The sequence below is a fragment of the Herpailurus yagouaroundi genome, unplaced genomic scaffold (genome assembly GCF_014898765.1).
Source record: "Herpailurus yagouaroundi ecotype Mexico unplaced genomic scaffold, PumYag 166, whole genome shotgun sequence".
In the NCBI taxonomy this organism is placed as follows: Eukaryota; Metazoa; Chordata; class Mammalia; order Carnivora; family Felidae; genus Herpailurus; species Herpailurus yagouaroundi.
The window spans coordinates 27766637-27779054 of NW_024412407.1; the positions used below are offsets into that span (position 1 = coordinate 27766637).

Sequence of the window (12418 nt, forward strand, 5' to 3'; positions counted from 1 at the left end):
CTTCCAACATGTTTCACGATTCTAATTCTTATCCTAATTCTTTCAACAACTCTAGTCCACTAGCAACGGTGATGTTTCCTGTCTCCATACAAAAGAACAAGGGTAGAGTAAGAGCCAGGTCTGCTATAAGTGTAGTCTGCTTCTGGGTTTGTCCCTGAGCCCCTGCAGAGCTGTGTGGTTATGTATTGTCGCAGGCATCACAAGCACACACATTAGGGTTTTCTTACCATAGTTTGTCCATTCCTGGTGGAGGTCTGACAGCCAGCGAGACATGCCGATGCATATGTGATTCCATTGTCGCCACACACAGGTTCCCATTTTGTCTCTGAACATTTGCATCTTGAGTTGCAATCTGAAAAGAGAGCTCGTTCATGATAAGAGACAGGTTTGGTTCTGAAAAGAAATGTAACAGTATAAAATATTACCTCTTAAGCAGGCAGCACCCTAATATTTTCAAAAATCAATGTTCTTGAATGATATAAATGGCACTGCCAACAGAGTTTGCCTTTTGGAAACACAACTGTCATCGGAAATGCCAGCTTCTGATGATTAGATGTGAGTCTACTTTTAAGCAGCTTTCTCTTGAAAGTTATCTTTAGAAGTTTACAACTTCACATAATATCCAGTTCCGGGTTTATGGTTTTTACTAAAATTGACAGTGTCTAGGACCTTCTCATATATTCCTATGCAAAGATGTAGGAAGATGGCTAACAAGGCAGAAAAGAAATAAACTTCTAGAGTGATTTATGACATTACTGAAATGCACTGCAAGTAGTGTATGCATGTACATGCGTGCATGTGTGTAAATTTCCTTCAGAATTGTTGTCTAAGCATCAGTAGAATGGACATTGCTGATAGTGTGGTGAAAGAAAAAAAAACAATCAAGCAGTCAACATTATTTCAACAGACCTTGGTTTGGAGAGCTACATATCCTATTTGTCTGTCTAATAAATGTATTGCCAGTTCATCTAACTTTACTCTCTTTTTCTCTTTCATAATCTCCCACACTACGTAGCTCATCCATATCTTAAGGCATTCTTTCTAACTCTCTTGCACATGCTTTTTCAATGACTTACCCATTCATTTGTTCATGTGTTCAAAAATTTTGTGGAAGCCTTCTAAGTGCTAGCTTGGGGAAGAGAGAAGAGAGTTACAAATATGAATGAGAATATATGCCCTTAAGGAGCTGGCTTTTTGTTTTAATCGCTCCCTTTACATAATTTTGATTGTCTTCTCTCTTTTCTCTCCCTCTCTGTCATTCTGTCTTACCTTCCCCTTTTAACTCTCCCAGTATTCCTTCTCTTTCACATCTATTTCTTCCTCTCACCTGAATTACCTAACCCTTCTACTCTTATTCTCCTTGCTCTTTTCATATTCCTTTATTCTTCTGAGGGGGTACTTATGCAATGGTATTTCTCTTCTACCTGTACCTTATTTTTCATCCCTTGGCACTCCATCATTCTTTGCTTTTTCTCTCTTGTTTTGAATCTATTTATTTGCTTATTCTCCTCTCATTTTTTCCCTGAAGTATTTCAGAGACTTAAAACCAAAAAAAACAACAACAAAAACCCCACATACACTATCATGTATACTGAGTGGGGGCAGGAACTGTTTGTTTCTATTAATTCCTGTATCTCCAGCACTAAGAACAATTTGGGATATATTCTGTTAAGAAACCAGATTTCTGGTAAGTCGAAGTAAAATGCTATTCTATTTTGGAGGGGAAAAATCAGTCATTTTGGCCCCTCCTTCTAAGAGGTATTTCATATAATGATTGCAATTATAATTTCGTAACTGATGGAATATTCCATCTGGTAGAACTCCTATGCATGTGGTTACCTCAAACATAAAAACGAAAGCCTCTGAGATGTCTTCGGACAGAATAAAAGGGTATAAACAGGCTTCCTGAGAAATCTTGTAGGAATATTTCAACCATTCTCTTCCATAAGGCGCTAATCGTTAAATTAATTGAGACTGTTGGTAGTATCTAACAGTATAAATAAATGCCTTGAAATCTTAGAATCAGGCCACTATGGATATTGTAGGACTAAGGTCTCAGAAGTCTGGTGCTGAAAGAGTTTTGGGGGAGATCTAGGTCAACTTCTCATTTGGTAGATCAGGAAAGTCAGGTCCAAAGTGGGCAGATTATTGGCTCGATTTCACAATGTTTATTAGTGACAAACTTCAAAATGAGAACTCTTCCAAGCCTCTGGATTCCAAATTCTGGTATAACATCAAACTTACTCTCAATATTACAGAAGAAAAGTTTCTTCCATTACCACATCTAAAGCTGTCTACAAGGTTCCTGTTGAGTGTCCAGAATCAAAACAGCCTTGTGGAACAAAGCAACTGAGGATAATCCCTGGGGAGCATGTTGTATCTTATAAGGCCAATCATGTTATCTACTAAACGTAAGTTACATTTATCATCTAGGACAATCTTGTAGTGGAAATTAGTTGCATATTTTACAAAGGATGTGCTTACAGTGTTGTTATTTAAAATTTTAAGATAAGTTTAATCAAATAAGTCAGAATGCTTATACTCGAATGAGATTTTTCTTTCAAAATAGTCATGCTGGTTGGAAGAGCTTTTTCATGGTACGCTGCCATTGCTTTTGGCAGCTTCCAATAGCAAAGCTACTTGTAAGGTTAAATCTTTGCCATTACTGAGAATATTCTGAAATATATGGAAAGCAATTGCAAAAGAGGAGTTTTAGAATGTTTTAACAATGATAGCATTATTGCAATGTAGTTATTGTCTTTCAAGGTGACTGCTTTCAAGGGCTAGTACTCATGCAATGAATATATTATCTTTTCTTTGTTTAAAAATATTTAATCATTTATTTTGTGGGTATACTTTTAATTTGAACTTCAAAAGTTAGTGACTGTTTATGTGTTTGCTTCTGGCTTCAAGACAGCATGATGCGGTAGACAGAATATTATATGTTGACGAGATAATTGACCTTTCTAAACACATTTTCCTTTAAACGAGGATAACAAAACTTACCTCATAAAGATGCTCTGAGGATACAAGTGAGATAATGAAAGTTATGCTGTTTTGTAAATTGCAAAATACAAAGTACTTTACCACTGTCCATCTACCATTAGGATTATAGGGACAGTTAAAGATAACACAGAGCTTCTACTCTCTTTATAATCTTCTTGCAATTCCTATTGATAATTAATGTCCTTAATCTACATTGCTGACTATTACCAAGTCAATGCTACACTCAGTTAAGTCTAACATTACTGCGGTAACTCCCAGGAGCAATGGTATATAAACTTGGCAGTCACTAATTTTCCTGGACATTTTAGATGGTGAAAAGTGTACTTGATGTTTACTTAACAGCAGGAGAAACCAGGTTAATGAAGGTGCTGGAGACTGGAATATGGAAACAAGACAGATAGGTGAGCTTGGAAGGAGGTATAGGAAGAAAGCTGGAGAGCAAGCAGTAAATAAGAGGCACCTGAACTAGCAGAAGACAGAACATTAGATCAGCAGAGTTTCAGGCAGTCAGGCAGTGCAGTCACAGTGATAGGCTTGGCACATAGTAGCGGCTTAATAACTTTTTTTTTTACTAGAAAATGCATAATTAGGTGGAAGAATGAAGAGAGCTACCTCTGGGAACTCATGTTCAGAGGCAGAGAGAGATCAAGGACTCTTGAAAGGAAAAGACAGAGTAGTTTCTTCAAGATCCAGCTTTGTATTAGGAGTGATAGACCCTGGAAACTAAGAAAATTAATCATCTACCTTACATAAGATGGCATAGGTTTGAGAGCATAATAAATATTCCCTTGACCAACTGCAAAGAGCTAAAGAGAGCTGTTGTGTGGGTTACTGGGCTGAGGAATAGCATTCCTTCCTGAAACTTCACATGATTTGAGTATAACAGAGAGAACAAAAAGTGTCACAGAGACCTTTCCAGTTATCCAAGTGTTCAAAGAAAAAAAAAATTGTTCACAAATGGCGCACTGATTTTGTGCCAGGCAAGTACTAATCACTTCCGTGTATATTATCTTGCTTAAGGCTTACAAAATTTTATAAGGTAGCTATAATTCTTATTTAAAAATTTGAGACTTGATTAGATTAAATGATCTATACAATGTCACTTCACTAATAATGGGCAGAGGCAAAATTCAAGGTCTGTATTTTCCACTATTAGGTTGCTTCCCTAAAGTAAGATGTAGATTTAGTATTTTCAATAATTTCTCTTTGACAACCAAATTCAAAGGAGATGACAGATTTTGGTGACAATAACAGTTTCCATGTCAAAGTACAGTCAGCTATTTCACAATAAAACAATAATTTCCTTCTCATAGTTAGGATGCTTAAAATCAAATTATCTTATTTTGAAATTCTATCAATAACTTGATTAAACAAGCCAATGTCCTCAGATAACTTAATGAGTGAACATACCCTTGGTAGGAAATAGTTAGTCCTGCCACATCAGAATTTTCACAGCCCAGTGCAAACAGGGAAAGGAATAGGAGGTACCCAAGAACAGATGATCCCAAGTAGAGTTTTGCAGCTCCATACAGACTGATTCTGAATTTTTTCATAACTATTCCCCCAGAGAATATTCCAAGGGCCACTGCAGGTATATTGATGAGCCCTGAGGAATAAAAAATATATATGTCATTTTGTGAATCTCTAAAAGAAATCTGAGTACACTGACATAAACTTTCTAAGGGATTATACAAAATTATAATACTTCCTGACAAATTGTTAGACTAGTTGGTCACTTTAAGTTATAGAAATATTCATTCACTATTGTCTATTGACATATCAAGAGATTTTGATGAATGTCTAGGTTACAGATTAAGGATAGCCCAACAGAGTCTCAGAGGTCTGCCTAAAACAGTGTCTAGCACAGAGTCCAAAATCAACAAACAATGAGTTAGTCAATGAGTCAATGTCTTTCTGGTCTAATCCCAGGATTGACATGTTCAATCAAAGGGCAACTGGGTGAAGTTAATGTTCTTTAAGGTTATGTGTAAAAGACTAATAGGCATGTGGAATTTAGGGAACAAAGAAACAGTGTTCGTTCTTTTTTCTGGCCCAAACAAAATTTATTTTTATTAACACTCTTGTCTGCTTAGTCTGGTATCCTTAACAACCACCACAAAAAAACAACAATAACAATGTATTAATAGACTACTTTTATATTTATTATTTGCTTATGATGTACCAGTCACTCAGGTAAGCATCTGATATATCTCTCACATTTACCCTTTACCACAACCCTAGGTAGCTATATTGTTAATTTCACTTCAGACAGCAATTTACTTATGGTCATGGTTAGTAAGTGTTAAAACCAGATTTGACAAGATAGAATCTAATGTTAAATCCCCTGCTTTTAATCACTACGTTATACTGTCTTTAAGCATTTGGGAGACAGGATTCTTGATAAACAAATGTGCAGCCTCACTAGTAATCAAATAAATGTAATTTTAAAACAATACCAGGAAGAGGTCTAACAAAGTGGTTGAGAGCTTGGACTCTGGAGACCTAACCGGCTGGGTTTGGATCTCAGTCACACATCTTAATAGTTGTGCAACTGCAGGTGATACTCTGAATTTCTATAAATCTGTCTCCTTACCTATCATATGGAGCAAATAATAGTGCTGAGGTGACTGAATAACATCGAAACTTCCTAGCACAATATATGGCACAAAAATATCATTCAATTAAGTTATTATTAGCATTTCAAGCTATCAGATTCACAAAGATGAAAATACTGGGATGGGTGGGTAGATTGGAACATGTCTGTATTAGAAAAGGTGGGGAAAGAGGCTCTTTGATGACTTGGTTGGATTTTTAAATTGGAACGGTAACATTAATATGGTCACATTAGAAATCAACTCACCTCGAAGGGGGCATAATCACAAAATTAGTGAAATAAAAAAAAAGAGGAGGTGATAGTTTTTGCTTTCTCAACTAACCTGAGGTTTGTGGCTATGAAAAGTGGCAGAGATGAATGTATATGGGGCCCCTAAAGAGCCAAACATCAACTAAGAGGAACCTGATTATTATTTATTTTAAAAAAGAGAGAAGATAATGGGAGATAATATAACAAACTTGAGTTCTCATGACTCAAATTAAATGCTAATATTTTCTCCCAATTTTTCTGATTTTTAAATATGAAGATATATAAAACACATTCTTTCTCTGTTCCAGATTCCATCTTCCTTCTTAAGAACTAAGCACTGCCATGGATTTGATGTGTATCATTTAAGTCCCTACTTTTACACACACATATTCATAGTTCTTGACTTTGAATCACCCTCTCATAGATCCAAGACTTACAGAAAAAGGGCAGAGTCCACTCTCTCAATTCTATCCCTCCAAAAGTAGTTTATAAAAAAAATATATCTTCTGTAGACGCCTGGGTAGCTCAGTCCGGTAACCATCCGACTTGATTCTGGCTCAGGTCATGATCTCACGGTGAGATTGAGCCCATGTTGGGCTTCCCCTGCCAGTGCAGAGCCTACTTGGGATTCTCTCTCCTCTCTCTGCCTCTACCCCACCACTTGCATGTGCTCTGTCTCTCTAAAAGTAAATAAATAAACATTTTTTTAAAAATATCATCTGAAAAATAGACTCTAAATTGAGACCTTCAGAGAACGTGCTTAGAATTTCATTTGTTTTGTAAGGTACCAATCAAATCTGGGACATAAGGCATCACAGCACAAAGGACACCCTTTGTTTTGTAGCTTCATGCTCTGTTGGTTTCCACTGACTTTTCCCCACCCTGATCTGGCCTAGAAGAGCCTGAGAACCAAAATGGGATTATGCTAATTGCATTGTTCCCACAGTACAGAATGTTAAATATCAGGGATATCCTCTCTTGACTGACCTCCTTTAAGAGGCTTGTGTTCTCTTAAAACTTCCAGAAAGTTTTATGTGTTCTCTTGCCTCCAGGCCTTTCTTAAAGCGATATCTGCTTCATCTGATACAATGTTCTTTCAAAACCCCACCCCAGTTCCCATATTTTTGTCTTTTAACACCTCCTTATCCTTTTGCTCTTGATTTAGGTATTGGCACCTTGTGCTAGAGAATATTTTTCGAACTCCAAGATTAGGTTTGTTTTCCCAGAGTACTCTGGGCTTCTCCTCATTAGAGATTTATCACAGCATCCGCCAGCCATATGGTGCCTTCAGGGACGTATCTAGCATCAGGGTACTCAAGTTGATCATCAGAATCTCCTTTCCTCCCTCTGCCTGTGGCCCTTCTGCTGAGTCCCATAGGCAGCAGTCTTGATCCTTATCAACAATTACCTGTTAGCTTGCCTGGTTTGCACTCCTTCCCCTCCAATCTCACCTTCAAGGCAAGAACTGTGCTCACCATCATATACTGTGCTCCTTGTAATTTTCCTTAAAAAAGTGCCGAATGACAAACTTTAGTTAAGTTTATTCAAGTATAACATTTCTCCTGGATAGTTTACTCTATTTTAAGATAATGGAATTTTAACATCATTCTGTTAAATGGTAGTAGTACATTTCAAATATACTGTCAGCTTGATTCTCCCTTTCAAATTCCGTAGGATCTGTAAGCTATCTATGCTGGGCCAAGTTGAGTGTACAACAAATTTCCTGAACATTAAATGAAATGTGCTACTTGCCTCCCAAAGTTTCTTTACTTTGATTTCAGGCACTTTAAAGTCATTTAATGAGGTAGAAATTTCACTCTGATTTCTTCATTACACACTTTCCTCGCTATTCACACCATAAAATGTGTTGATCTTAAAACGTTTACCATCTAAATATTCCAAGTGGAAATATTAGTTGTAATTTACACTAGCATCCACAATTTGCTTCAATTTTTTATGCATTTATCTTGAATTTCATATATTTACTCAAATAACAGGAAAGCTAGGAGAAATTTAAGAGCAAATTTGTTACTGCTATTTCACTACACTCATTCATGTTGAAGACCTTATTCTTTGTGACTGTCCCAAACAAGAGTTATTAGACTTGTGTAAAATGCTTTAAGATGGTCAGCTACAGTTACAATATAAATTGGAAACTCTGATTCTCACACAAATATATGATAGGCTTAGCCATTAAGATGAATAGTAATGGGCTATAACAATAATAGTACTTTGGAATGTTTTAGAGCTTCTCTTCTGGTGAAGTAAAATTCTGTAATATGTAATGGACCTCACTATATTACTCTAATGTTAGAAGATATAAATATTAAGGTTTCAATTTTACAGGGGGAAATACAAGGAAAAATTTACGGGACTTTTCACACACATATAGCCAATTTAGTATAGACAAAGAAGCAAAAATAGCCATCTTTCTTGAGTAGAATAAAAGTATTTTTTCCTCACAAAGTAAGATTAGTTTCCATTATCTCACAGATTTTTAAAATAACTTGACCTACATATAGAACACATCTTAACACATATTTAATTTGCTATGCTAAATTAGCCACATAAATTAATATTTTCTAGTATAAGCAATGTTCCCCAAATAATTATCATAATTTTTTCATATTTGTCTGTGTAACATCTCCAAGAATTGAGAATGATAATCACTGTTATCAATGATAGTCAATGTCAATGCATCACGTCCACTAGAAACTGTCTGATTTAATTAAAAACTTTAAGAAATTAAGAAAAAGGACTCATTGCAATCTGTGTAATAAGAAAGAAAACAAAACATAAGATCATTTTCATATAACTCAACAGTGATAGGAGAAGCTTAAAAAAATAAAAGGAGAAAAATTACACTATCTAAACTTTTTCCAGTGGAGACAGCAATGGGAAAAAAAGTTACACATTTGAAAAAGCAACATTATTCTGTCATATACTTCCTAGTCCCTGAATTTGAAACATTTTGTTGCCTATTTTTCTTTGATTTTCTTTGCAAAATTAAAGTAGTTAACCTGAGAAAATATTATTTCTAAATTTTAAATATGGCCAATATGTAAAAACATGTATAGCAAAAATAAATCGTCATTGTAACAACTGGCCTTTGAACACATAGTAAAATTTCTGCTTATTATTTCCTCCATGTCATGTCAAATGCCTACTCTGAGAGGAGAGGGGAAATGTGCTTTCTTTGTGCTTTTCCCTGACTTTATCACACAAAGGATCATTCCTTGTAGCCTCCCCACCCCCTCACAAAATGAAAGAGAGAGAGAAATAGGATAGAAGAAGAGAAAGTGAAAAAACAATATTTACTGAATGACAGCTATGTACATTTACAATGTATTCTATATGTCTTATTTCACTGCTATTTTAAACTAATGATGCTTTTATTTTTACCATTCTACAGATAATCAAAGTAGGTGTTAAGGATGTCGACTAACTTACACACTGACCCTTAACTAATGTGAAACCAAAATGCACTCAGGAAAGAATCCTAGCTACGATGATTGAAATCATTAGACACTACGAAGACATCCGGATGGCCAACAGGCACATGAAAAGATGTTCAACGTCGCTCCTTATCAGGGAAATACAAATCAAAACCACACTCAGATATCACCTCACGCCAGTCAGAGTGGCCAAAATGAACAAATCAGGAGACTATAGATGCTGGAGAGGATGTGGAGAAACGGGAACCCTCTTGCACTGTTGGTGGGAATGCAAATTGGTGCAGCCGCTCTGGAAAGCAGTGTGGAGGTTCCTCAGAAAATTAAAAATAGACCTACCCTATGACCCAGCGATAGCACTGCTAGGAATTTATCCAAGGGACACAGGAGTACTGATGCATAGGGGCACTTGTACCCCAATGTTCATAGCAGCACTCTCAACAATAGCCAAATTATGGAAAGAGCCTAAATGTCCATCAACTGATGAATGGATAAAGAAATTGTGGTTTATATACACTATGGAATACTACGTGGCAATGAGAAAAAATGAAATATGGCCTTTTGTAGCAACGTGGATGGAACTGGAGAGTGTGATGCTAAGTGAAATAAGCCATTCAGAGAAAGACAGATACCATATGGTTTCACTCTTATGTGGATCCTGAGAAACTTGACAGGAACCCATGGGGGAGGGGAAGGGAAAAAAAAAAAAGAGGTTAGAGTGGGAGAGAGCCAAAGCATAAGAAACTGTTGAGAACTGAGAGCAAACTGAGGGTTGATGGGGGATGGGAGGGAGGAGAGGGTGGGTGATGGGTATTGAGGAGGGCACCTTTTGGGATGAGCACTGGGTGTTGTATGGAAACCAATTTGACAATAAATTTCATATATTAAAAAAAGAATCATTAGACACTATTACTTATTTCTCACAAAAGTACTTGAATTAGCTGAAGACATGATGTGCTAGAAACTATGAGGAATCAGAATTTTAGGCAAACTTTGATAGATGAATCAAAACATTCTGATGATGAGTTTGGATCTCAGAGACCATCTGAGTGTACAGAGAAGGGTTATGGTTAAAAGAAATAAGTCACCCAGAATTTAAAATAGAATTATTAGATTTTTTTGGTCAGTTTTCCAAAAATAATTATGTCCAGAGAGGAAATATAACTCAGAAACTCAGGGGAAATAATTCTATTCCTGGCTACATCATAATGTATGTATGCAGTTAGGCAGGCCATTGAATCTCTCAAAATTTCAAGTTCTTTCATCTGTGCTAGTTTTTCACAAAAATAATTTTATAAGCAAAAAGTATTTATTACCTACCCAGTAGATTGTGTATAATTTTGTTTTCTATTATAAACACATTTCTCAAAAAAAATGCTCTTAATTTTCCCTTATGAAATGTTTTTAAGTTGAAATAAAAATGTATTTATGATTCCACTGACAGCAAAATCAAATACCCTCAAACTCTGCTATGCACATGTTGAATAATAATAAACAAACATACACTTAAAGATGTGTCACTTCATTACAACTCATGGGGGAAAGATAGATTTTCCATTTGATATATCAACCTTGACCTTCTTTTTCACATTATACAAAAAAACCAAAACAAAAAAACAAACAAACAAACAAACAAAAAACAGGCTACTAGTAGAAATATTAACAAGGCATTTTCATGAAAACATATAGCACTAATGAGAAAGAAAAAGACTGGAAAGTAGACTTAACTAAAAGTAAGAAGCTCATCATTAGGAGAGTGAAAAGAAGAACTGAAGTCTGTGAGAAAATATTTATAATACATATATTCAATAACTTGTATCACAATTCGTGAACCTATATCAGAAAAAAAGTACCCACCCCTCTAAGTCTATAAGAAAAAAACTGACAGCTCAAGAAAAATAGACAATTTGAACATAATTAACAAAAGAGAATGTTGAAATGACCAACAAGCCTCCAGAAAAAGTGCTCAACATCATTAGTTATTGGTGAAATGCAAATAAACTACAATAAGATATCACCACACTGTATAAAAATGATTAAAATGACAAAGACTGACAATACTAAGTGTGATACGGATGTGGAGTGACTGGAACACTCTTACACTACTAGCATGACTATAAATCTGCACAACCCTACTGAAATGTTTTGGTTATATTTACTAGATCTAAACATGACCCAACAATTCTGCTCCAAGATACAACCAAGAAAAACATATGTATACACCCACCAAAATATATATAGGCATGCAGTGTTATTTTTAATTGTCAACAGCAAAAAAAAAAAAAAAAAAAAAAAAAAGACCCAAATGCCCACCAACCATAAAATGAATAAACTGTGGTATATTCATGTGATAGGATATGACACAGCAATGAAAAAGATCAAACAGGTATACACAACATGAATCTCATAGATTTCATTTCAGTCGAAATAAGCTAGATACAAAACAGTGCGTAACATACTATTACATTTAAATAAAGTTCAAAAACAGGTAAGACTGATCTATGATGGCAGAGTTCAGAATACTTATAAGCTTTAGGAAAGAGTACTCAGTAAAAGGAGGTTTGAGGGAGCTTCTGGGGTTCTGAAATGGGCTACATGTTCTAGTTTATGGTTACCATATAGATTTACATATAAACATTTATCCAGCTACACTACCCATTTAGGGGCTACAGTGTTAAATGTCGCTTGTATGTTATATCTCAACAAACATAAAGGAAATTTTAAAAATCAAATAAAAAGAATGTCTCTTAAACTTTCATTTCTCTTCTTTTTAAAGTCAGTATAAAGCACTGATTGACATGGAGGGGGGCAAAAAAACCTAAACTGTTTCCTCAGATCAACAATTAAATAATACGATTAACTTAATTCAAACCAATTCATGTTGAAAGCAAAAGTTCACTGGCATAGCTTTAATATTTATAATTTAACAGAATAGTCTAAACAGAGTCAATTAAATTAGCATCTGGATTAAATTATCCAGGATGGTTACAGGACAATTACATATTCTGAAATGAGCTCAGAGCTCTCTTTCAGAGATAGATACATAGAACAATTCCTGAAATATTTATGAAGAAGAAATGTTTTTAAATTTTTAGAG

General features: G+C 35.3%; 1 protein-coding gene across 5 annotated transcripts in view; it reads right to left on the bottom strand.

Annotated features, from left to right (window-relative positions):
• Positions 1 to 12418, bottom strand: part of SLCO1C1 (solute carrier organic anion transporter family member 1C1) — a 74101-nt gene that overhangs the window by 14167 nt on the left and 47516 nt on the right. For all 5 annotated transcript variants that reach the window (XM_040488745.1, XM_040488744.1, XM_040488743.1 and 2 more), the window contains 2 exons: positions 4417 to 4612; positions 228 to 393 (listed from right to left, as the gene is read on the bottom strand). In XM_040488745.1, the coding sequence (XP_040344679.1) occupies positions 228 to 393; positions 4417 to 4612 (362 nt within the window). The remainder of the gene's footprint in view (positions 1 to 227; positions 394 to 4416; positions 4613 to 12418) is intronic.